Genomic DNA, 27817 nt, shown 5'->3' with positions numbered 1-27817 from the left:
TCAGATGCAATTTGGTGCAATATAGCACACTTCAACCCAACCACTCCATTTTGTATATAATTTGGCATTTTCACCTGGCCTTATCTGCAATTTGGTGCTCCAAATGAGATTTTTTTCTCATTTGGAAATAAAAAAGGGGTTTTAAATTCATTTTTAAGTTCAATAGTTCATAATGTGTGTGAAACACCTTCAAAGTACAGTATACAAGAGAAAAAACGTTTCACAAAAGTTGTATGTTCAAACACGGTAACTACGTACTCGGAACTTCCGCAAAGTGCTTCCTTATAAGCAGTATATATATATATATATAATTAAGCCATATCTCTCACGCAAAACTCCACCATATAATGGGGGAAAAAGTAAGATCCATTAGGGCTACTTCACTACTAATAAACTTCCGCAAAGTGCTTCCTTATTAGCAAATATATATAATTAAGCCATGACACTCACACAACACTCCACGCCAATGTTACGCACCAGTATGGACGTATTTATGATTCTACCGTTTTTAATTGGATTTGCGCTGGCCGTTCCTTACAGAACCATGGAATCAGCGGAGAGCTTTTTGAATGCCTCAACACCATGCAACTTTTCTATATATGGTAAGTTAACAAGCTTAATTAACGATTATGTGAGGGGTGAGTAAGGGCTGGGGGGGGGGTGGGGGAAAGACGAACTTATGACCCCATTTTAAGTGTCAGATAATCGAAGTGTAATTAACGTCTGTATTGATTTAACCATGCATTCATTGCACCATGCAGGCTCTTTTAGGCTAGGCCTATATGTTAGTTTCAGGAATTCTAATGCACATTGCGAATAAACTTCAGGATCAAGAACATCATTTTACCCAGAAAATCAGTGCGCCTGGGTGAAGTCACCACTCCTTTTTATCATTCGTAATAATGTCAATCCTAATAGACAACACTGTAACGAATGTCTGTCTGGACGGGGCGTTACCTATACTCTATCTAAACAAATCAATTGATCTCATATATTAGCAAACGACTTCCTGAACTCGGGATTCGTAGGACGCTGAATTGAATCCCCTTCAAAAGCTTCCAATATATTACAATAATGTACGCGGACACCCTAACCACTAGGGCTATGGACGCTGATTTTATGTCCAGAGGTTCGAAAGCGGTAAGGAAGGTCGTAATTCCACTGTAGGCGTTTGTCACCTGTATCGAACAATACTAGTTCTGTTTTTGGTGACATATTTTGCCTTACTCTAGAGATCAAACATGATGCTAACCAACTCGAAAAATCATTTGTGATTCCTAAAGCCGGATCTCGAAAGAGATACTTTGAACAGACTTTATGTTAATGCAATGGAGGTAAACGACAATATATATATAGGCATATATATATATATATAGGCCTATATATATATAGGCCTATATATATATAGGCCTATATATAGGCCTATTTATATATAGGCCTATATATATAGGCCTTTATATATATATATATATATATATATATATATATATAGGCCTATATGTATAGCTATACACACAAACAACGTAAACAAATAAAAAGAATTAGGTCTACTAAAGGAGTTACTAACTTCGTCGGTGTTAGTTAGTAAATATGCGTATATTTGTTAATAGTGTTGACTCGGGCTCCATGAATGAGTATTCGTATGCTATATCTCTCTCCTATACATTTGGCCGAAATGTCGAAGCGTCGAATTGTTTCGCACGACAAACAGTAGCAGCTATGAATTCTAGTTCCAACCATATCTGACTGAGGTTCGTTATTTTGTTCCTCTCTGTTGCAGGTATTTTTTCAGACGGAGCTTCGATGTCGTTCGCACCAAATCCACCTATACGCGGTGAACCATTGTTTGCTATGTTTGGATTTTATCCATGTAATTGTTGACTTTATTTTCCTTTTTTTTTTTTTTTGGGGGGGGGGCTTTTCAGGTTTATCAGAAAATGTATATTTTGTCACTCGCGTGCAATGGCCTTGTTATTTGTTAGCCTAGCTACTTGAAAATGATAATTACAACCCTCAATCGACTAATTTGCAAATTCGAATCCGACCCTCTAAGAATCACATTGCAATGATTGTATTTAACTACATTATTTTTCTACTTTTAAAATTCCGAATCCTACTCTTTTCACGCAGGTGTTAAAGTCTGTTTTCTTATCTTTTCTTTTTTAGTTTGTAAGTCTAATAAGATATCCCTCATAGAACCTAATATACAGGGATGAGCCTGGGGTAAAAAAAAAAAAAATCACGGAACTTTGCAAATATTGCGGTATAGGCTCCAGTTTGCGTATGATACGGTGTGTTAGGATAATAGTTTTTGTCCCCGAGGTAGAAAAGAAATCACGGATATTCTGCGAATTCGCGGAAAAAAGCTCATGCCTGTAATATAATAATTTGCCTTTACTCCTGTATGTTTCCTTTCACTCAAACCTAGACATATTTTGAAACAGTTTCAAGAATGAAGATCTTTTATCCTACAAAAATGCATTCCTTTTATTGTTCTGCGTCATCGTAATTCCGCTCATAAACACAAACCATTCTAGGGAAAGTTTTCACGCAATGTAATATCAAGCTATAAAAGAAGTGAGTAACGCTAAAGTTAAGAGATGTAATGCCCATAATTTCATATGCCATACATATGCCATAACGGACAAACGCAATGTACTTTCTTTTCTTTTCTTTTTAAATTTCAAGAGTTTAATTTGCTATGATAGATCAACTCTAAACTGTTTTTTAGTTTAGAACATCGCTTTTCACCCAAATATTTCCCAATGTTATTGAGTAACTTATCTACGATTGCGATTTTCATGTAAGTACTTCTAATTACCGACTTGCTAACATTAATTAAACATGCTTGTGTTCTCTCATGCTTGTGTTCTAGCCTACAACATTTCGTTTCCTACGATAAAGGCCAACTTAACCAAGACCGATGGAACGTGGAGTAAACAATTCGATGGGGTATTGTGTGACTTAAAAAACCTTTGCCCAATTATCGAGGGAGGTAAGCAGACGATAAACGCACATCCGAAAACATTTCTGAAATCCTGAAGCCGGATCTCGGGATGAGATTTACACAAGGGCGTAGGAACCGGGGGGCTGGGGGGCGCCAGCCCCCCCCCCCAGTGAAAAATGTGGAGGGCGGAAGTATCATTCCGCCCCCCCCCCCCCCGCTTCGCAAGTCAGAAAGCCCCTTTTTCATTTTCAAATGAGAAAAAAATCTCATTTGGAGCACCAAATTGCATCTAATTAGGCCAGTTGGAAATTTTACATAAGTTTACAAAATGGAGTGGGTATTGAAGTGTGCTATTCTTTGTCCCAAAGTTTACCCCGATCTGTAAAGGCATTGAAGACTCGCCCCAAACCGCGTGCCGCCCTCTGAAAATTAAGTATCCGTTGCTTGCATGTGAAGTTTTAATCTTTTCGCTACAAAATGCAGACAGTTATGAAACGTGATACCTTGTTATCTTTTATCTAGACCTGAGATGTCCATCGCTGATATGTACACTGTGTTGTGGGTATTGACCGTAGCTGCATGTATTGACTATACACTAGTGTCTTATTACCGACGGTAGCAAGCTGTATGTGAATTTTCTGGGATCGATGGTGGTGTCTAACACTTCTTTTACACCTCATTGGAAACTAGGCAAGATTACCGGCATCAGACGTTTCTTTGTGCGCGAGTCTTCACTCCCATTAAATCTGATATAGAGGCGAAAGGGATCGGAGTATAACTCGCTGCAATACACAATACTCACAGTATAGGATACTGATTGTTAATCTTACACATTATTACACATTAACATATTCTGGACGTTGCCTTTGACGTTGGTTTTCCGAGAAATGTTTGCTTTTAACATTTTTGGATGGGTGGGGGGCGGTGGGGGAGGGGAACAAGGAGACATAAATAAATAATACAATATCTTGTAAATTTTGATCTTTGTGTAAATGCTGTTTCAAGATACTATAGAAGATGATTTTATTCACTATTTAAAACTAATTCATTTTTGTTGAGAAATCAGTTTAAAACTGCATTTAAGTAATGAATTTGTTAACCGCTACGTGTCAAAACATGAAGGAACAGCAGGTATCATGTGCTAAAACTCAAACTAGCTAATCTTACAAAACAGTGTTTTCAGGGGTGTGAATCAATTCTTTGAAGTTTTAACACATCCAAATTGTACACAATTCTTTGCTGTACTTACATACAGTATTTTGTTTGATGTTAGAAGGGGAAAATATTTATAAACGATTAAAAACTCCTTTTTTGAAATTATCTGTAACCGCCGTTTCATGACACTGGTGTCGACTGTGGTTCTTAATTTTATCTTTCTCTTTCTTAATATCTCTTTCTTAATCTCTCTTACTTAATCTCTCTTACTTAATCTCTCTTTCTCCCATGCAGAAAAGAGATCATACATGTTTCCAGTTCTCACACTAACCCCGTACCTTGAAAAGGTGAGAGTAGTAATCATCGCTTTTTCGGGCTCTTTTTTTTTTGTGTCACTGATTTACAGCACATTCCGCCAAAAAGATTGAAGGGGGTGAATTTTTTTTTTCAATCACATTTCATTTTGATAAGTTATTACCAGTCATGATATCGATGATTTAACATTTCGATCCGAGACTTTATCACTATAGACGTCTCCCAAAGTTGGAGTCAAAAATTCCAACATTGGAATAATAAAGGAGCGACGTTCTTCTTATTTTAGTTGTTTAGGATTAATAGGCTACTAAAATGCATTGTAAAGAATGTGCCCAAACGAAGAAACTCGAATTGAAAGAAATGTACTGTTAGTTTTGATATGTTATAGTCCAAGAACTTGTTAAGGTCTGACATATTGTTTCTGATGTATTTATTGAAGTCACATAAATCCTACTTTTTCCTATTGAGATTTGTTTTACTTCCGATGAACTGACCAATGGTCCGCTTATTTAAACTATGGAGTTATAACGGTTATAGCTCCATGTTTAAACAAAGAATTTCATCCCGCTTCCATAGTATGAATCTCAGCTGCTTAAAGGTAGTGTCTTTCATCGGAATCTATCGTTATATTGCAGAGGACTTCCCCTATATCTTTCCATAAAATATAATTATATGTACTTCTTTTCCTTCGATGTTCCCCCACCCCGCTGTATAAATTACAATTAGCAATTAGCAATTACAATTAGCAATCACATATTCTGCATACATTATCATATCATATATAATATCATAATAATATCGGATTGTATACATCTCTCTTTCGCCATGCAGGGAATCTACAGAGCTTGGGTATCGTTATACGACGATGATTACAATCTTGCTTTCGGCTTTTATATCCATGACTGTCCCTTCTAGGAAGAAGAAATCAAGACCACTAAGTGAATATTCAGACGAGACCGCTTAGTGAATATTCAAAGGAGACCGCTTAGTGAATATTCTAACACGACCACTTAGTGAATATTCAAACAAAAGACCGCTTAGTGAATATTCAAAGGAGACCGCATGGTGAATATTCAAAGGAGACCGCTTAGTGAATATTCAAAGGAGACCGCTTAGTGAATATTCTAACACGACCACTTAGTGAATATTCAGACAAAAGACCGCTTAGTGAATATTCAAACAAAAGACCGCTTAGTGAATATTCAAACAAAAAACCGCTTAATGCATATTCAAACAAAAGACCACTTAGTGAACATTCAAACAAGACCGCTTAGTGAATATTCAAAGCAGACCGCTTAGTCAAAATTCAAAGAGGACCGCTTATTGAATATTCAAAGAAGACCGTTTAGTGAATATTCTAACAAAAGACCGCTTAGTGCATATTCAAACAGTTCATTCTTTTTCTTTATTAATAATAATACGCAGCAGCTATTATTTACGACGCTTAAGCGAACACAAGTTTGTATGGGAGATACCCGCAAGGGCTTGTAGATTACAACTTTCACGTCGGTTGGCTTCCAGTTTAACATTTTAACTCAAATTTGGAATCTTTTTAATTGAGAAAGTTAATTCAGATGGGAAAACCGTATGATTGCTTTTGGATGAAAAACCCACCTTACTATATGACCCGGCCTGGTATCGAACTCGGAATCTCCTGATTGCTAAGCCTCATTGCTTAAAGTGCCACCGCCTTTATCTACTCGGCCACAACAATGACTATCCGTTGTATCTCATTCTATTTCAGAGGCGAATGGACTCTTGTTGTTAACTACCGTATATGTGAAGTAATTGTGTACCTTCATTACAATTTATAACCGAGATGAAAATATTCATGTTATTCATGTTATTCACGTTATTCGTGATATTCATGTTGCTATGTGTCTCATTATATCAAATCTTGCAACAAAATCTAGATAATATCACACACTTGTGAACAGATCAAGCACTTGAAGGAACAGATCTGCCATGATTCATTTTCCATTATATAACGTAACGCAGGGACTTTAAACCCTAATAATCCTTTTTCCCAAACTGTCTTTTGTCATTTTCTGGAAGATACAATGACTAACAATGTTCTGTGATTTAAAGGCACACACACACACACACACACACACACACATATATATATATATATATATATATATATATATATATATATATATATATATATATATATATATATATGGGAGATGACGGAGATAAGCTTCAAGAAAATGTTTGGCCGATGTTAATATAAACTTGTGTTATATACTTGTGAAGGATCATGGCTTTACTAAACTGCACTTTAAATGAACCGACAGCTATTCATCTTCCTTGTTCCTATTTAGTAATTGTTATTGTTAATAAAGGTGTCATACCACAATTTGCTTGCTCCCAATATTTAACACCTATATTGTTAATACAGGTGTTTTACAAATTGTCGAGTGGTTAGCTCAATGGTTAACGCCGGAGCCTTCCAATCATAAGGTCCCCGGTTCGAGTCACTCCAAGATTAATGTATGTCGTCCAGTTACAGAGTTGTTGACAATTGACAATTCATAATCAAGGACGTTAAATATGATTGTATGAGACTGACTTCGGTTAGCTTGCTGCTTTGATAAGCCAATGAGGCCTCTTCGCGAGTTCCTGCTTGCAGTAGGATCTAAAATACATGAATACATACCACAATTGATTGCTCCCATTGACTTACACACTAAACTCGTCACTTTCCAAGGCCGCTAGAGCATAGATAGATGTTTGTCCACTGTCATGTCCTACCCACCATATGATAGCTCATGGCTTCGGCTATCGTCATTCAACTTTCTGCCACACATGACCGTTAAGGTTTTCAGCTAGGAGAGCTCCACGGTTAGCAGCAAAAGTGCTCCCCAACCCATCTGCCAGTCTCTCGCTGAGGAATCTTCTTGTTTCGCCCCAGGATTTTCTAAAATGTCTTTAAATCACTTTCAAACCTCCAGATTTTTCAGACCATCAGTAAATTAGATTTTCATCCTCTTGAACATGCAAGCATGAAAACATAAATGATTATGAGTCAGACGATGCCTCACAAATCACGACAATGGGTCATGTTCAGGACTAATTGCCGACAACAGGGAACAGGTTCATTACGTTAATCATGACCGCTCTCTGCAGTGTATTATATATATATATATATATAAATATATATATATATATAAATATATATATATATATATATATATATATATATATATATATATATATAAAATACACTGTATATATATATATATATATATATATATATATATATATATATATATATATATATATATATATATATATTTATATATATATATATCAAAGAATAGGCCGGAAGATCACAGGGCCTAAAGGGTGTCAAGACTCGCGCACAAAGAAACGTCTCATGCCGGTAATCTGACATAGTTTCGAATGAGGTGTAACAGAAGTGTTAGACACCACCATCGATCCCAGAAAATACACACACAGCTTGCTACCGTCGGTAATTAGGCACTAGCGTTACTTAGCGTACAGTCAAAACATACAGCTACGGTCAATACCCACAACACAGTGTTCATATCAGCGATGGACATCTCAGGTCTAGATAAAAGATAGCAAGGTATTAAGTGTCATTACTGCCTGCATTTTTTAGCGACAAGAAGAGTAGTTCACTTGCAAGCAACCGAAAGTTAACTTTTTCAGAGCGCGGCACGCGGTTTGGGCGAGTCTTCAATGCCGTTAAGACAACCGTTAGTCTTACCACAAGAAAATAATGTAGCAAATTCAGCCTTATTTGTACTTTTCTCACATCAGAAATTAAATATTTTGAGAATTGCAGTCTATGAGGTTATCAGCAATGTTTTTTTTTTTTTTTTTTGGCGATGAGAAAATAAAAACAAAAGGGCTTATTTTTTGGAAGTTGTGCAAACTGCGTCGGAAATGTATTCTACGTCATCAGCAATGAATATTCATTGACCAGATTGACAAGTGATATCTGCCAAACCAGCGTATGCCAAAATGAATGGATGTGTTCATTACATGTTCGTCCTGTGAGATTATTGAAGCAGACCTAGCCGTCTATAACTGGTTAAATCTGGTCATCAAGAATTGCTAATGAAGTTACTTAGTAACGTAACATAAAAGAAAAAAATGATTGTGTGTTATATTTTGTGTGATATGTTCATTGAAATATAAGTTACCTTTACTCTTTTTTATTAACTTTTTATTTAGCCCATGGATCACAGTAGAGTTAATCGTGTACTTCAAAGGATGGTATGTCTCAAAGTAAAAATTAGCTAACATCTAGCTGATAATTATTCATTTTGCAGGAATAAGCATAACGTGACAATATTGGAGCAGTTTGAATACCTGGTAAGTAAAAGGAGTATCTAAAATGTTGTAACGACACAGGTCTTCAAAGATTTGGATATTTGGATAGTTGAAACATAATGGAATATCCAATTATCATTGAGAAAAATCATATAATTTGGAACACAGGTACGGTACAACACAAAGCCAAATACAGGGTTGAAAGGGAATAGTTTACAGCAGGGTTGTCCAACCTTTTGCAGAGGAGGGCCACTTTGAATGATTATGATGAAGGAGGGGGCCGCATGAACCCTACGCTCGATTTTTCATTTTTTTTTTGTGCGCGAATTAAGCCCAAAGCAACAAAATGTGAGCACTGCGCGTGGAGCGCACTGATTTATTTTCCTTCCTGATAAAACAGATGAATAAAGTCCAGCCGCCCCCCTCCCCTCCCCTCCGCTGAGAGAGTGTCACACAAACTGACCTGTATGCAGTTTTTGGACCCAGAAGGTTCGAATGATTGATTATATAGCTTCAAATTGTTATCAATAAATCTGCTCACTAAATTTCACACCGTAAAGCATCTCTGGCGGGCCGGACGCAACCTTGCGGTGGGCCGGACTGTGGCCCGCGGGCCGTAGGTTGGACAACCCTGGTTTACAGTATAGCCAATGGTGCAATAACATCACGTGTCGTAAAACTTTAAGGATATAGAGTAACAACAGAAAAAATGACTTGAAAAAAAATCAGTACTATACCCATCGCAATCAATGTGGATTTTTTTGTTGTTGCTTAATTATGATGATGGTTTGATCAGAAATGATATAGCTAGTGTACCGATAGCCATATCACCAGCTAATTCGGCTAGTAGTACGAGACAGTTAAAATATATGTACACAACTAAACACGTAACTGAGACGACGTGGAACTCTTTCTAACTAATATGTATTAACTATCTCCGACAATGTGCGTCGACCGAGACCCAATCCAGACATCATATGTATAATAATAGCATACAACATAGGTGTTACCTTAACGATAACTGAAGAATAAAATCAATTAGTTCATTGGCAGTTATCATACAGGGTGTGTTGTCAAGTTCTGTCGGCGCTTATAGCAAACAAATAATAATAATTCACAGTTCTTATATAGCGCAACTTACAATAAAGTCTTGCCGCGCTGTACTTAACCCTGGTCATTGGTAACTTGTCACACCTACACACCAAAGTGTGCACAATTCAAACAATCTCTCCTGGGGCACCACAGTGCACCACAGCCACGTGTCCCCTGGGGGACTTCCCATAGGGTGCAGCCACAAACCGGCGCACGCAACTATATTTACAAGTCACGTCGAATGTCCCCATTTATTCACCTGGGTGAAGAGAGGCAATGGAGAATAAGTGCCTTGCCCAAGGACACAACGCAATGATCTGGCCAGGGCTCGAACCTGTTATCCTTAGATCACAGGTCCACTGCCTTAACCACTTGACCACAACGCCCTCTCGTTGTGTGTATGTATTACACAGCGTCTCATTAGAGTTGGGGGATTACTAACTCCTGCATTGTCTGACTTTTCCGCTGCCATCCATGTCTTTTAAATAAGGGGTTAATCAACGGTCTAGCGTGCGTTACTCACAGGATTAATGCACGATCGGGGGATAATGCAAGCGATGCACGAGGGCGGAGCCCGAGTGCATCCAGCGATAGCATTAACACCCGGAGTGCATTAATCATGTGAGTAACGCACGCTAGACCGTTGATTAACCCCGTTCATTCATACACTACCATTTGTGTGGGGGAAAAATCATAAAACAAAACATTTTTGGTTACATATAACCAAAGATTTATTAAAGTGATGCCCCGTAATTTTACCGTGCGTTACTCACAGGATTAACCACGGTCAGCTGACCTGAATGGACCAATAGGATTCAGGAATCTTTACTAAGTATGAATGAAAATGTCTTTAACAACGGTTTTCAGGAACTTCACAGTGGTATATCATTCATGATTATTGATGGGTTCGCCTAAGTTCTAATACTCTGAATAACAACGTTTTGTAGAGAGAAACCCTTCATGATAACAATTTAAATTAATTCATAAACATCTAAATGATTGTGGTAGTTTCAGTTTCAGTTTATTTTTTTCTCTTTATGTATTGAGGTATTAGAGACACTGACATGCAACAACAAAGAGAATAATAATAATAATAGTAATAATAAATTACACTTATATAGCGCTTAATACAGCGTTTCAAAGCGCTTTACAAAGTAGGAAAGAGACAAAGGAAACCAAGGGGGAAAAAACTAGGAATTAATCAGAAATGTTTTAAGTTGTCTCTTGAAAATACAAAGGGAGGGAGAGTCACGAACGTGAAATGGGAGTTTGTTCCAAAGAGAAGGGGCAGTGACAGAAAAGGCACTATCGCCATAACGAGTGCGGGTCAGGGACGTAGCCAGGGGGGAGCAGAGGGAGCGACCGCTCCCCCCCTTTCAGTGTCGATTTTTTTTTAAACTGTCGTTTTTTAGCATGGTATTTTGTCAGTGCTCTTTTGATCTTGAATACTCGTCAGCTCCGTTAACTCGATTGTAATCGTAGTAACATTCACGCCTACTGATTCAACTACTTACTTAGTTTGGCAGATGCAATTAGCTAAATTTAGCTGATAGCCAATTACAAGCCTACAGTTGGCCACTGTGTAATAAAATACATATTGCCTACCTAACCGCACTCTATGGAATGTCACGAACTGTATGCACAACAACGTCGACAACCTTGGTTCTATGAGTCGTCCTAAGGTGTTGCACGAACAGCATGTTATGAAGCTAAGCTAGCAATCGTACGTGGTACGCACTTCCTATAAATAATTATTACACTGCTAATGCACTGCGATAACGATATTTGTTTTTAGGCCACTGCATATCCGGCAATATTACAAAATATGAAAGTTTATATTGTCCATCAGTTAAGTTCGTCAAATGTATTAAAGTCCAGACATTGGACAATAAACAAGAATCATCCTACTGGAAAACTTGTAAAAGAGCACTATGTTTGTCTTTCTGATATATTATGTAAAAGAACATGTAAAAGAATTCAAACAGGAAACAAAATCTACTGATTATGATATCATATGATCAGGGGCGTAGCCAGTATGTAGCACTGTAGGCCCGGGCCTACATTTGTTTTGGCCAAGTTATCTTTTTTTTAAAAACACCCATAATTCAAATCGATAAGCTTGCTGGACGAGTTTAAGAGTCTATAGACAGGAAAAACTATTGAAATGAACGTAGCAAGAATATGGCTAAATTAGGTGACCTATTCTTCTGTCATCTAGGTTGCCATTTCTATCGCGTGCCGTTTCATTCAACACTCTACCCGCCGAAAAAGACTAGGATCCGATCTTGTCAGTTTTTTAACATGTAGTTAAGAACCCGTTTACGCAGATAATATTTCAGTTGAGAAAACAGTTGAGAAATTTGCATCAGATTGCAATCGTCGGATACCTCTCGCCTTCTCTTATTAGGCTAACTTAAACATTTAATAGCTACAGTTGTATCAAAGACAATTACTGGCTATAGTTATATCAAAGACATTTCAGGCCTATCTTTGTATCTATAAGTATCAGAAGTTGAAACGTAAGACTACTCTGTACATGTACCTTGCTAATTTTAAATACATTATGTAGTATTGAATTACGTACTATTTTAACTCATTTGTTTTTTGGGTTTAAAAGTGATATTGAATGAGGTGTCTCAAGTTAGCAAGAGGCCAGGGAACCAGAATGAACACTCGGGAAGGGCCGTTTCCAGCCATCTTGGGGGTTTGTAAAACCAAAAAGTTTCTTGTACGCTCCGCGCCAACTGATGGTGGCGCTCTGCTCAGATAGTCGTACCTACAACTTTGAAAATCCATATCAATCGCAAAAAGTGCACCCCCCCCCCTTTCAAATTCCTGGCTACGTCGCTGGTGCGGGTACGTGGACCAGGAGTTAATTGCAAGTGCGCATGATTGGAAGAGGGAAGCGTAACTGTAGTTGACCGACGCAAAGGAGTAAGAGGTCAGTAATATTGAGGGGCAAGCCCGTTGATCGCTTTGTAGGTGTGAAGTAGGATCTTAAACTGGATGCGCTGAGAGATGGGAAGCCAGTGCAATGAACGGAGTATACACAGGAGTGATGTAATCAAGATATAATAATTAATATAATAAGGTAATACAGATGCCAGCCACGAGAGAAATACATTGACAAGCTCGACTGCAGGTAATAACACAAGATTACAGAGAATTATGATTGGTAGTTATAAGCATAAACTTGTTATTCATTTATGCATATTCATAAACGTTTTATTGGTATGTTAATTACATCCATTACAGAGAGCAGTACCGATAATGGTGGCAGCAGCACTACAGTAAGTCCTGGTAATTGTGACGGAACATCGGGAAGGTTTCTATTATCTTTCCTCCAAAAATGACTTAAATTGGGATAAATAACGACTTTAGATTTCGAAGCCATGCAATTCTATAGGTATACTTGTGGAGTATTATCATTTGTTTACAGATTTGTTTCATGAAATGTTTCAACTTGGCTCAAATTTATCAAAGCCCCAAACCTCACCGTACCCGTATGAGTAGAACATAGAAAACCAGTTAGAAACTCGATTAATGGGGCATCGACATCGACATTGCGTTATTATACTACACTGGATTATTGGACACAATCTTTCCCTTCTTTGTGACAAACAGAAGAAAGTAACATTTAGTAGATGTTTATCACTTTTATCCATTCACTTTTGCAGAAAGATAACATAGATTAACATGAATCTTTTTATTCCGTTTTGTTTCCTTCATTCAGCGTAAAGGGTTGCTGTTGCGAACCATCTAATTTAGATTTACAAGATGCAAATATGAAGATCTTATCCATAACACATTATTAATAACAATTGCTAAACTAGGGTAAAAACAGTTGACACGCTAACAGATCAGCATATAAACAGCACGGCATTTTTTTTGTGTTTTACTTAATATATGTGCTGATCTTAGAAGAGCATATTTGGCAAATGATCAACAAACGGACGGAGTCATGAGAAAAGACTCCATTTTAGCTCAACAACCACTCTACTCCAACAAAGAAAATATGGCTTCGAGCAATTACAATGGAAGTTAAGCAAAACAAATCATCCCAAGTTGTTTAAAGACGGGATGATTGTAGCATCTTAGTCTGGGGTCTATTTAGATTGAAGATGTTAAAGAAACTATCTCTGGATAATTCTGGAAAACAAAGCGACACCATTGACAGAGAATGTAATATTGAGAAGATACCGTATACTGACAACATATCACGGATTGGTTCAACTATAACAAAACTTCCATTGTTGACAAACAAGTTATACATTTCAGTTTAATATGGGAGGCAAAGTTTCTAATATGTAGGTTATTTGAAAAAATATATAGCGCATGTAACATCATATTTGCGAAATAATTTCATCTGATATTGTCGCAGAATCAACAAAAGAAAACTATTTGAAATAGTTATTTCATTGAATTATTTAAAACAATTTGCAAGCGTTTTTTCAATGTTTGTGTGTGGTAGGTTCTGTTTCTGGAAACTTGTATTAACTTTGTAACTACAAACTACTTCTGATGGTGTTCAAATGTATGCACAATGTAGGACCAAGATACCTCATCAACTTGTTTCAGCTCCGACCATCATCCACACGTTCACTTCGCTCTAATTCATCGCTGATGTTACTCATCCCTAGAGTAAAAACACAGACTTACGGCTTGAGAACGTTCGCATCCAGTGCACCGTGCCTGTGGAACTCACTTCCAGAACATGTAAAAATGTGCAACACTGTGAACGGTTTCAAATCAGCTTTCAAAACGTATCTTTTCATCAAAGCATATGTTATAATTGTTATGATTATGTTAAGCGCTACGAGAATATTTTATAGTTTGTTTGGCGCTATATAAAATTATTATTATTATTAATCCACGCCATCATTTCGAATATCATATTTAGACATCATTACATGCATCTCTTTTTCTTCCAGTCATACTTAGAGGTCTCTGCTGGTTCTATAACCCCTATCGATATCACATTAATTTTCGTCATCGACGATGTTAGTTCAAAGAGGGCATTTATTTATTTCACACGCTAATCAACAATTTGTGTCAACTTGTATACATGTAACGTTCTATATTACATCAGCATGGACCAACATATCGCAGTTGTTTCAAACGTACCAAATATGTTCATGAAATTGTTTCTTCTAGGCAAAGAATGATTGATTTTATATCCAAGTTAGATCAATTAAGAACACACTAACCTATAAACATCAAAGAAAGCACTTATTTATTTACAGCCGATTAACACAGAGATTACAGTAACTACTGTAAATCTTAAAGTTTTGTACCACAGTAAATACTGGATCGTGCTGACAAATCTGATAAATCGGTAGCATGTGCTATTAGGTTTACAGTAAGAACTGAGGATACGTGTAATCCCAAAAAATCCTAACAACTTGATTTGTTGGAATTACACATATCCTCAGTCCTTACTGTAAACGTAGTTGCACATGCTACCGATTTATGGCACGATCCAGATTTTACTGTGGTACAAAACTTTAACATTTTACAGTAGTAACTGTGTTCTCCGTGTGTATCGGGTGTTAATTAACACGCTAATCAACAATTTGTCCCATCTTGTTCATGCACAGTTCTATGGTACATCATCATGGACCAACATATCGCAGTTGTTTCAAACGTACCAAATATATTCATGAAATTGTTTTGTCTATAGGCAAAGAATGATCATTGATTTTATATCCAAGTTAGATCACTTAAGAACACACTATATCCATACACAACCAGAATACTACGATACCTATATACAGAGTATAACTATATCTGTGAAAAGATAACAGTACCATCCACTATCATAATACAGTGTATCTAATATTGATTTAAGTTATAAATCACATATCAAAAGTCAAAGATGATGATTTTCTGAGTATTATATTGTGTTTTATTAGTGTGTCAAACATTTTGAAACACCTTTCGTCTAATATATAATATATAACATAATAAAAATGGAATCGATTCCGCTAAAATGGAAACAAAAATATTGTATAAAGAGGGCGTAAAATGCCATACAATGTAACTTTAATATTTTGGCCAACATCGTGACTTTTTATTTCATTCCCAAATCATACGTGGGATCGTTGGCACCCTTCTGATTACCTGCCAGTCAATAATAATCCCATAATCCGTCCCATTGTTGCAAAAATGCACTATTTATTATGACGAAATTTCTAACATGATTTGAATATTTTAGGGCGAAAAAGGCCGTACAATGCCACTTTAATCTTCAAGAAAAGCAGCTTATAAGCTACGGGAATCCGAAATATGCGTCCCAAGTGAAATTTGAAAATTGTCATTTTTAGGCCAAATTTGATCATTTTGTAAGGCTATACCCTATGATTTTTCTCAATTTTGGCCAAAATCGTGAATTTATTATTTCATTCCCAAATCATTCATGGGATCGTTGGCGCCTTTCTGATTAGCTGCCAGTCAATAATAATCCCATAATCCGTCCCATTGTTGCAAAAATGCACTATTTATTATGACGAAATTTCTAACATGATTTGAATATTTTAAGGGCAAAAAATGCCATACAATGCCACTTTAATCTTCAAGAAAAGCAGCTTATAAGCTACGGGAATCCGAAATATGCGTCCCAAGTGAAATTTGAGAAGTGTCATTTTGGGGAGAAATTTGATCATTTTGTAAGGCTATACCCTGATAATTTTTCTCAATTTTGGCTAAAATGGTGACTTTTTTATTTCATTCCAAAATCATACATGGGATCGTTGGCGAACTTCTGATTAGCTGCCAGTCAATAATAATCTCATAATCCGTCCCATTGTTGCTAAAATGCACTATTTATTATGACGAAATTTCAAACATGATTTGAATATTTTAAGGGCGTAAAATGCCATAAAATGCCACTTTAATCTACAAGAAAATCAGCTTATAAGCTACGTGAATCCGAAAAATGCGTCCAAGTGAAAATTAGGAAGTGTCATTTTTAGGCAAGGTTGATCATTTTGTAAGGTTATACCATTATGATTTTTCTCAATTTCGGCCAAAATCGTGACTTTTCTATTTCATTCCAAAATCATGCGCGGGATCGTTGGTGCCTTTCTGATTACCTGCCAGTCGATTATAATCCCATTATCCGTCCCATTGTTGCAAAAATGCACTATTTATAATGAAGAAATTTCAAACATGATTTGAATATTTTAAGGGCGTAAAATGCCATAAAATGCCACTTTAATCTTCTAGAAAATCAGCTTATAAGCCACATGAATCCGAAATATGCTTCCCAACTGAAATTTGAGCAGTGTCATATTGGGCCAAACTTGATTTGTTTGTAAGATATATACCCTTATGAATTTTCTCAATTTTGGCCAAAATCGTGACTTTTTTATTTCATTCCAAAATCATGCGCGGGATCGTTGGCGCACTTCTGATTAGCTGCCAGTCAATAATAATCTCATAATCCGTCCCATTGTTGCAAAAATGCACTATTTATTATGACGAAATTTCAAACATGATTTGAATATTTTAAGGGCGTAAAATGCCATAAAATGCCACTTTAATCTACAAGAAAATCAGCTTATAAGCTACGTGAATCCGAAAAATGCGTTCCAACTGAAATTTGAGCAGTGTCATTTTAGGCCAAATTTGATCATTTTGTAAGGCTATACCCTTATGAATTTTCTCAATTTGGGCCAAAATCGTGACTTTTTTATTTTATTCCAAAATCATGCGTGGGATCGTTGGCGCACTTCTGATTAGCTGCCAGTCAATAATAATCTCATAATTCCGTCCCAATGTTGCAAAAATGCACTATTTATTATGACGAAATTTCGAACATGATTAGAATATTAAGAGGGCGTAAAATGCCATAAAATGGCACTTTAATCTACAAGAAAATCAGCTTATAAGCTACGTGAATCCGAAAAATGCGTCCAAGTGAAAATTAGGAAGTGTCATTTTTAGGCAAGGTTGATCATTTTGTAAGATATATACCCTGATGATTTTTCTCAATTTTGGCCAAAATCGTGACTTTTTTATTTCATTCCAAAATCATGCTTGGGATCGTTGGCGCACTTCTGATTACCTGCCAGTCAATTATAATCTCATAATCCGTCCCAATGTTGCAAAAATGTTTTACTTATTTAACGAAATTTCGAACATGATTTGAATATTTTTAGGGCGTAAAATGCCATAAAATGCCACTTTAATCTACAAGAAAAGGAGCTTATAAGCCACGTGAATCCGAAAAATGCGTTCCAAATGAAATTTGAGAAGTGTCATTTTTAGGCCAAATTTGATCATTTTGTAAGGCTATACCCTTATGATTTTCTCAATTTTGGCCAAAATCGTGACTTTTTATTTCATTCCAAAATCATGGGTGGGATCTTTGGCGCCCTTTCGATAACCTGCCAGTCAATAATAATCTCATAATCCGTCCAATTGTTGTAAAAATGGACTATTTATTAGACGAAATTTCGTACATGATTTGTATATTTCAATGACAAAAATGACATACAATGCCACTTTAATTTGTATTGTCAAACATTTTGAAACACCTTTCGTCTAATAAAAACATAATAAAAATGGAATCAATTCCTCTAAAATGGAAACAAATATATTGTATTAATAAGTATTAGTTTAAGCGTATCATAACATTCGTGATTCACTTGGAGGAACAGAGTAAATCTCTTAAAATTTACATTGCCAAATGTTCTTTTCCCCGTGATACTTTGTATAATTGGGCTTTATTGGTTCGTCCTATAGATACCTTGTGACAATGTTAGGTAACAATTAGCAATTCCATCAGTCCAAGTATCATTCTAGAAGCAGCTAATTACATGCATGTGTGGTTATATCTGATTCGGCTCAAATATAACTTTTGCTGACTAACATTGATCGCTTAGCAAAACTGCTGCAAAATGTTTGAATTATCAGAGCATTTTGTATCGCAAAGATATGAATTTTTCCAAATTTGTGGTCTATTGTAAAAAATCTGGAAAGAGCTAAATGGATAAAGTCATCATCTGAAGTTCACATGAAAAGTGTCGTTGTTTCATTTTTTCTTAATAATCTAAACTATATAATTGTCTAGTTAGAAGTTGAAATCAGCACTTAGGCTGATAATTCATAGATTTTTTTGTTTGCTGTGTTTTAACAAGTAGATGTTTTGATAATATTCTTATTTCCAGAGATCTCACTCTGGTTGGGTTCCGATGTCGATTTTTCAGTCGATGGACTTCTAAGTTTAGATGTGCCAAGGCTTCGACTGCTCTCGCTTCTTTTCTGCACAGAAAACCGTTTTCTGAAGTCAGGATTTGCTACACAAAGTAGCAAAAACATCAGAAAACCTTGCAAGGCAATGAATATGCAATACAGATAGTCAAAGATGAGAGTTGATTGGTCGACAGCTGCAAGAAATCCAAAAATCCACGAGAGGCCGAGAACGAACCAGAAGAGAACACCATGTCGAATTCTTATGATGATTTCATTCCTCTTAGCATGTTCCTTGGCTTTACTGACCATCACTGGACGACAGAGGACTTTCCGGATGACCATCACGAATATGATCAAATTGAATAAAAACATCGCACAGACCTCTGCTAGGAATCCGAAATAGAGGGCGTACCCAGGATGGATGAAACAGCTTTGGAAACAAAGAATATAAAAATTTGTGCTATTTTTCGTATTAAATACATAAAACAAACATTATGCAAAGCGTCATGCGTTGTATTAATTTGACATTTGTAATTATATATTCACAATTTTTATTTTATTGTATGATGTAACGGAGGTAGATACTGCACTACGTTTACTCAACATTACATACATGCAATTAATGTTTCTGATTATGTGAGTGGGAAATGGCTCTAAGACATTCATCAGTGCAAGTTTCGTAATAGCAAGATGTATGCAAATATAACTTTCAAAGTAATAGTTTGCTTTGCCTATTGAGTTATTTCAGACTAAATGCATATTACTACGTTACTATTGTGGATCATCCTAACTCTAAGGGATATATATTGCACTGGAATTGTTTGTCAAGTTTTGTAACGCGAGTTATTCTTCGTGTGTTGTATTTCTGCCTTTTCTTTTTTGCTGTTTAATTGATTCAATTAATTGGCTCTATTAATGAACGAACTTGTAATCCTGTAAAGTATCACACTGAAACGAACAAAAAATATAAACAAAAACAGAAACAAAAAACAAGCATTTGTACTACTGTTAATAAACGAGTTAATCAGCCTACGTCCCGGTCAGGTGAGGCCAGTCAGGTGTGCTCTGGCAAGGATTAAAACAAGGTGTTTTTATGCGATTAATGAACAAATGAATTTAATTCTTTGCCAAAGATATATTACTTACTAGTTAGCCGATTCATAATCTGTGCTTCGGTCAAGGAAAGCTACCAGGATAGCGCATGTTAAGGATGAACCTGTCCAAAATAATACACAAATAGCGGAGTGTGATTTCCGTAAAGTTTTGTTTCTGTGTGATTTATGGAGTTATTTTATGAAAATCCAAATCAAGCAGATTATATATGTATAATTGAAATGTACTCGCCAGCACAATATATATGAACACACTGGACCACGGAATGTATGTAGATATATACAGCTTTCCTAGCTAACATGATTCAGAACTTATTGACGACAAAAATATGTAGTTTCGGGGTGCAACTTTCCTAATACTCTGGGTCTAATTCACTCCATTCATTTTTTTTTTTTTGCGAGAAATTCATCAATGTTGTATCAACCTTTACATTAAGTAAAATGATTTTCGTGTATGGTCGGGACAAATGTGTCAAAGAAGCTTCTCACTAATGACCCCCCCCCCCCACCGGGAAAGTACCAAAAGGAGAATTGAACCTTAGTCTAACGTTTGATGTATCTATTAACGAGATCGAACAAAACAAACAGAAAGGTGAGAGCCTATTATTCCCGAAACCTTCCAGTTTTATGTTGATTCTGCGACAAGTTGGTGAGAACTGCATTCAAACAGGGAGTTGTTTTCCATAACAACTCCCTGATTAAACAGTGTTGAATGGAAGGTAAACGTTATGCTTGACCGAAACACAATTAGGATGCGAACTTCTAGCATCGGTACTTTTTAAACCTATGAGTTCAAGTAAGGGTTAGAGCAGGGTTGTCCAACCTTTTGCAGAGGAGGGCCACATGGAATGATTATGATGAAGGAGGGGGCCGCATGAACCCTACACTCGATTTTTCGATTTTTTTTGCCAGAAGCCCAAGGCAACAAAATGTGAGCACTGCGCGGAGCGCACTGATTTATTTTCCTTCCTGATAAAACAGATTAATAAAGTTCAGCCGCCCCCCCCCCCTCCTCCGCTGAGAGAGTGTCACACAAACTGACCTGTATGCAGTTTTTTGGACCCACAAGGTTCGAATGATTGATTATATAGCTTCAAATTGTTATCAATAAATCTGCTCACTAAAATTTCGCACCGTATAGCATCTCTGGCGGGCCGGACTCAACCCTGCGGCGGGCCGGACTGTGGCCCGCGGGCCGTACGTTGGACAACCCTGGGTTAGAGCTATACGACTCTTTTCCGTGTAGTACATATAAACACCTATCGCCGATTGTTATAGTTCCATACGTGACAGTAACACAGACATTTACCATAGACAACCATGCATGAAATTGGTGTAAAGTAACGAATGCTCCCTTTCGTAGCTTTGAGAAACAAGTAATACATATTCAAAGCTTCTGCTGACATCCAAGCCAACGTAGCCAGACAGAAGAATTGAATGATCGCGGAGAGCGCGGCACAGTGTTGTTTCTTCCCTACAGCGAGAGGACCAACCAGAAAAGCAATATAGAAACCCAAAAGAGATAAACAAAGGTTGATATGGATTTGAGTCGGATGCTTCGATCTAAGTGATCTGAAATAATAATAATAAAAAAAGAGCAAACAATATTATCAACCAGTTACTTTTTTTTCTTCTTTTAGCAATTTTTAATGGCGATGTTTCTTTGTCAATTATCTTAGATAAACGTCAGGGAGACAGGATGCTTGTTCCTAGCAGGATCTTCTTGAAAGACGAACTGTGACCATTTGAATCACCACTGTAAACAACTTAAACTCAGAGCAAAATGTCTCGACTTTGAAATCATGATATTTTCATGTATCGGCATTTTAATGGAATTATATTCTTGTTTTCTTGTAAAATCAAAGCAGTATTTTAGTTCATTATCAATTTGTATCTCTGTAATGGTTGTGTGGGTTATCTTGTGCTGTATAGATTCATCAAATTTTGAATGTATATAATAAATAAAGAATGACGGTACTTACTTTATAGATAGAAAGGCTACGATGCAGAAAATCAGACACATCCCAGATATTATTGATCCAATGAATGTTATGTAGTAGAGAGCAATCTCTGGTTCTAGAGGACCGACTCTCTGTAAAAGAACGAAGGTTACGTTTATCTTAATAATAATATAACTCAACATTTATTGATTACAGACGAGGGAAGTAGGTCTGATATTACTAGCAGATTGATCATTCTACCATCACATTTAAACAACACATGATTCACCCTTGTGATGCTGTGGGCTACCATTCATTTCTATGAGATAAGATTTCTAGAGATATCCTCTCAATAATGGTGAGTCTCTGTAGTATTAATAGTAAGCGATATCTAGGCACCACAATTGAAACTAGTGCCCAATCGATTCACAAAGGTGTGGACAAGTTTCTCATCCAAGCCTTCAAAATGAAATAACACTCACTTACATAGACATTAGCACCCGATTCACAAAGAGATTACAGAAACTACCGTAAATCTTAAAAAAAATCGTACCGCGGTAAAAACTGGATCGTGCTGACAAATCTGATAAATCGGTAGCATAGCATGTGCTATTAGGATTACAGTAAGAACTGAGGATGTATGTTATCCCAACAAATGCATCAAAAGGTATTTGTTGGAATTACACATATCCTCAGTTCTTACTGTAATCCTAAGAGTACATGCATGCAAAACCATTTTATAGCACGATTCATTCCAGTAAGGCATACGCCATACATACAATGCTAAAAGAGCACTACAATTTTTTCAAGCTGATATGAGCTTTATTTTGTGTTTTTTTTCCTTTATATGATACATGTCAATTGGCTACGGTAAGATTCTCTTGGAAGTAACAAGATGTCAAATCATTATTAATAATTTCTTCACAAATGATATAGGGATTCAGTGTTGATGATGAATAACAGCGAAGCGAAGATGTAACGACGAAAGTTCAGACAATATTCATCATTTCCAATATCAACAGAATATAGAACCCTGTCTTAGAAAGAGTAGGATTCCCGTTGTCTAAATTATACTGACGTTTTTGCTATGATTATTTACAAATTTCTTTGAAGTTTGTGACTTACAATTAACACTGCAAAACTTCCAATGTGTTTACATGAACACACGGTAAGATCTGAATCGTCCGATAACATTTTGCAGCTTTCATCGGACCAAAATCCTTCATCAGTGTCTTCGTTATATAACCAGACGACACAAGAGCTGTCCAGTTTTTCTTCTGATTCGTTAAGATTCTGTAAAAAAAAATTTAAAAAATCGTCATTCAAGGTTAGTTCTGATTGGAGTTTCTTTTATTAAAAGGAAGGTAGTACTAGATATTAAAATAGTTCGGAAAAGCGAAATGTATAGAAAATGCTTATCGTTAATGTACTTATTATATACCTACAAAAGGACTTACAGTTTAGCATGCAGGCTTAGCACCTGTATGTCTCAAAACTTCTATGAATTACAAAATTATCTTAAAACAATTACAAACTATTATGAGTGAAAATAAATAAACACGAGTTAACATGTAAGAGTATCACAAAAGCTCTTTATTTATTACCTCCAATATGAAAAATTGCGATATGATTGGATATTCTACTGGATCTCCATTATCTTCATCGTCATCTTTATCATGATCGTCATCTTGAATGGTTGATATGATGTGACTGACTATCCTCTCAGTTGCCCTCTTCCGCCTGGTCGGCTTCGATGGGGTAAATAGAGTATCGGAATCATATATAATGAAGCTTATCGGAACTTCCACACCTGTACCTATTTAAAAGATAAAATGAATTCTGCCTACATTTATAAAATGTTATCAAAACGAATTCTGTTTACTCGATTATTACATGAGTTATAAACATTAGGACTGGACTCAGAGTTACTCATTTTCATATACCATTTGTGAGATGTAATACACGTAACAACCTTCTGATAGTAACTTGAAGTGAAAGTTACTAGAACGAATTAACTAACATTTTTCAGCTGTGGTTATCCCTGAAAAAAAAAACACGTATCATTATATTACTTAATATACAATGTGATATCCATTTTTTCCTTAGAAAATAAAACGTAAGTGAAGTATTTTATACTGTATTGCTCTAGTGTCAGTCTCGTGAACAACATTTGTAAAGCTGAGATAATAGAATCAAAGACTCTACCAATAAGAAAGTTTCAATTTATTTCAAATTTTAGGACAAAATATAAGCATGTCTAGGTAGGAACTTGTCATTTTTGTTAGTCAGAATGGAATGATAATAGTAAGTATTACCATCAAGTAACTTGAGGACCTTCGCTGGTACTGATATTGATGTGATCACTTGCTCTGGCATCTCCGTATATCTCATTTGTTCCACCTTTAAGGCCTCCGGTAACGTTTCGCCTACTACCATCTTCGAGTACGTGAGCAAAAGTTAGGCTGCCACCGACATTGCTCGGGACAACGTTTATCGAGACCACGCCAATGTTCCCATAAATCTGAGAAAAGTTGCCTTCGTTCTGTTGAAAATTTCTGAGTTGTTTCTCCAAGGCTTCAACTAATCTACCACCGACTGCCATTACATGATCTTTAACATCGCCGTCTGCTTCAATCAAATTATTGACTGCTCTTATCACTGATTCGGTAACCTGATGAAAAGAATGTAAAACAATTTAATTGATATTATTTGAATACAATTTACATGTCAAGTGTCAGTTCTCTTATTAACGTACTGCAAAGTTAACACACATACTTATAACGTTTGGACATTAATCTTGTTCTCACCTCGATAGAAGAGACACCTCTTCCCACAACTGATTCTAAAGCAGAAACTGTTAATTCGACCCTGTCAGAATCCTCGTCCAGAAACTCGCCATCACTAGTTGCCTCCTGCACAGCGTCTGCTGACATTTTAACTTCCTCGTCTGTTCTGTTGTCTCCACCTGTGTCCTAAAAAATAAACAATATTTTGTCAAATTATTAAGTGATTTTATTCTTTACGGTACATCTCAAATTTGAGAGCAGAGATAGTATTGCCCTGACATCTATGAATTATGTTTTGTTGTTGTTGTTGTTATAACAAGGTGTTTGGTGGGTCTAGTAAATACTTGTTACGATAAAATAAAGGATATTTATTGATATTGATCTCTCTTATTATTATTAAGTATGCATGTATCCAACATTGATCATTTTAGTTGCTTTAGACCTGTATCATAAGCATGTTTTAGAGACCTGATCCTTTTTCAAATGCAGTGCCTACACATAGCCTATGTGTTCAGCAAGTCACTGACTCAAGAAAAAGTTTACAAGCCATTGTTGATGGGAATTTTGTCTACAAGGAAATAGATAGTTAAAGTAAAATAACTAACACGTTACGTGAATATTTTTCAAAATAAAAAAACATTAGGTATCCTTTTCTCTATATATAACATTTACGTGCATGCAATGAGGGAAACGATGTACCTATAAACTATCATATTTTGTTGAGATAACCTGAATATCAAATCAGAAATTAGATTTGTTCCCATGAAAGTGGACTTACATAAGCGATTCCTGATAATATCGTTTCGAGATCTTCAGCGGGCTTATCTGAGAAGTATTTAGAATCACAAAGATCCTTTTTTAAAAAACAGGTTATGACAGGAATTATGCAAATATCGGTAACAGTAATGAGTTTAATGATAGGAAGGAGATTGACTAGGATTTGTTTTCCGAATTCAACAACCGATTCAAAGAGAGATTACAGTAACTACTGTAAATCATGAAGTTTTGTACCCCACTAAAAACTGGATTGTGCTGACAAATCTGATAAATCGGTAGCATGTGCTATTAGGTTTACAGTAAGAACCGAGGCTATCTGTAATCCCAACAGACCCCAACAACTACAATTGTTGTAATTACACATATCCTCAGTTCTAACTGTAATCCTAATAACACATGCTACCGAATTATAGAGCACGACCAAGTTTTCATTTTGGTACAAAACTTTTAAGATTTACAGTAGTAACTGTGTTCTCTGTGTGTATAGGGTGAAGTCAAACATACACCCAACTTCTCGGAACATTCGCGATTACCCAACGGATCGATAAACTTTGTTAATCAGAAACTTTAACCCTCGCAACCAACCTGTCTCTCTTTCAGGAGAACAGTTCACACCATGCATTATGGTACAAGAATTATAAGAAACAAAGATATATATAATTGAGAAAGATACATCAAAATGACTTTCAATTTTGCTGAAAGGTAAACAGTTTCGTCCTATATGGTGTAGGTTCTTGCTTATATTTAGAACCATGAGTTCTGTCAGTGGTATGAGGCCATCTGAATCGACAATATTAACTTCAAAGAGAATACAGTTTCAAGATCCAGAATTTGACAATTGTGCGTTTTTGCTCATAAATACTGATTTCCAAAATACTGATTTCATAAATACTGATATTCAAAATTAGTTTACCATATCAACAAATAGCTATAATAAAAGACACTGTGGAAACTTTCGTTTGCCAAAAATTAGAACTAGAAGGACAAAAAAAAAACAGCTGTGTATCTCCTACTCTGGTGTTACTATTTGGAATGCATTGATTTAAGTATTAATCACAGTAAAACCCTTTCATCATTTAAATACAATTACAAAGCAAACTTACTTTCTCTATTTCCAAGTCACAATGTATTGAATTTTGATTATGATTTTCTTTCATTACAAATATAACATGAACCTTGCTTTAGTACCTTAAGTTGTAAACTATTATGAAATTTGAATCATTCGGAGGAAAACATTTATAAGTTTTCTACTTCTTTTTTCCTCCCTTTCTGGAACATCTTCTTTTTTCCTGTTGAACTTGTTTACAAGTTCATTTACTGTAAATATTGTAAACAAGGGCGTAGGAACCGGGGGGGCTGGGGGGCGCCAGCCCCCCAGTGAAAAATGTGGAGGGGCGGAAGTATCATTCCGCCCCCCCCCGCTTCGCAAGTCAGAAAACCCCTTTTTCATTTCCAAATGAGAAAAAAATCTCATTTGGAGCACCAAATTGCATCTAAGGCCAGGTGAAAATACAAAATTAAGTTTAAAAAATGGAGTGGGTGTTGAAGTGTGCTATATTGCACCAAATTGCATCTGAGGCCACCTGGAAATGCAAAAAAATCCTTAGACCCCTCCCCCAGGCCGGCCATCAGTCTTCAGCCCCCCACTCAAAAGTACCTTCCTACGCCACTGATTGTAAATATGTTGTATGTGCTAAAAATAAACTTGTTGTCATTGTCATTTAACAGTATGCATATTGGCACTTTTCAAAGGAGACTACTTCGTAATATTCTCAACATTAGATGGACCAATAACAATTGGTTATCAAACAATGAGCTCTACAACCAATCACCAACCAAACAACTTGGTCATCCATAGCTGCACATAGAAGATTGAGATTTTTCAGTCATGTAGCAAGACTTCAAGAGGACGCTCCAGCAAAGGTTGCTTTAAGAGAAGCATTGAGACATACTGCTTAACCAGTAGGAAGGCCCGTGACTACCTTGCTTGGGAAAATAAAGTCGCAATTTAAGGACGTTAACATTAACAATTTCGAGGAAGCAATAAACCTTGCACAAGATCGTGATACCTGGCGGAGGTTAATCACTGAGCATGTCGGATAGACGAGACTCAACTTACTACTACTACTACTACTATATTAACTATCGTTTGTTTTAGTTAAGGTATCGAAAATGTACTTACTTAAACTAACC

General features: G+C 36.3%; 2 protein-coding genes across 3 annotated transcripts; one reads left to right on the top strand and one right to left on the bottom strand.

Annotated features, from left to right (window-relative positions):
• The first annotated feature begins 304 nt into the window (after positions 1 to 304).
• On the top strand, positions 305 to 6779 carry LOC139982052 (uncharacterized). Of its 2 annotated transcripts, none has more exons than XM_071994559.1 (5): positions 305 to 602; positions 1781 to 1834; positions 2876 to 2995; positions 4397 to 4449; positions 5249 to 6779. In XM_071994559.1, the coding sequence occupies exons 1-5, from the start codon at positions 440 to 442 to the stop codon at positions 5330 to 5332; spliced, it is 474 nt and encodes a 157-aa protein (XP_071850660.1). In that variant the 5' UTR covers positions 305 to 439; the 3' UTR covers positions 5333 to 6779. The 2 variants fall into 2 exon arrangements, with proteins under 2 accessions (XP_071850660.1, XP_071850659.1); XM_071994558.1 differs by having other exon boundaries at positions 308 to 602; positions 1781 to 1870.
• Positions 6780 to 18268: 11489 nt separating this feature from the next.
• LOC139982002 (adhesion G-protein coupled receptor G2-like) lies at positions 18269 to 26246 on the bottom strand. The gene is made up of 11 exons (XM_071994502.1): positions 26210 to 26246; positions 25626 to 25672; positions 24869 to 25033; positions 24535 to 24732; positions 24377 to 24497; positions 23666 to 23877; positions 23187 to 23354; positions 22104 to 22213; positions 21431 to 21693; positions 20156 to 20225; positions 18269 to 19439 (listed from the first exon to the last, which is right to left on the bottom strand). The coding sequence occupies exons 1-11, from the start codon at positions 26244 to 26246 to the stop codon at positions 18947 to 18949; spliced, it is 1884 nt and encodes a 627-aa protein (XP_071850603.1). The 3' UTR covers positions 18269 to 18946.
• Positions 26247 to 27817: the final 1571 nt, after the last annotated feature.

This window comes from Apostichopus japonicus, chromosome 16 (assembly GCF_037975245.1).
Source record: "Apostichopus japonicus isolate 1M-3 chromosome 16, ASM3797524v1, whole genome shotgun sequence".
NCBI lineage: Eukaryota > Metazoa > Echinodermata > Holothuroidea > Aspidochirotida > Stichopodidae > Apostichopus > Apostichopus japonicus.
This window is presented reverse-complemented; position numbering and strand designations above follow the sequence as displayed.

Excerpts from the sequence above, each read along its gene's own strand:
- LOC139982052 (XM_071994558.1), top strand. The coding sequence starts at position 440 with ATGACACTCACACAACACTCCACGCCAATGTTACGCACCAGTATGGAC. Across the intron at positions 603-1,780 it reads ATGCAACTTTTCTATATATG|GTATTTTTTCAGACGGAGCT; the intron begins GTAAGTTAACAA and ends TCTCTGTTGCAG. Across the intron at positions 4,450-5,248 it reads TAACCCCGTACCTTGAAAAG|GGAATCTACAGAGCTTGGGT; the intron begins GTGAGAGTAGTA and ends TTCGCCATGCAG.
- LOC139982002 (XM_071994502.1), bottom strand. The coding sequence starts at position 26,246 with ATGCATGGTGTGAACTGTTCTCCTGAAAGAGAGACAG. Across the intron at positions 22,214-23,186 it reads GAAGTTTTGCAGTGTTAATT|AGAGTCGGTCCTCTAGAACC; the intron begins GTAAGTCACAAA and ends GTTCTTTTACAG. Across the intron at positions 20,226-21,430 it reads TTCATGCATGGTTGTCTATG|GTTCATCCTTAACATGCGCT; the intron begins GTAAATGTCTGT and ends TATTTTGGACAG.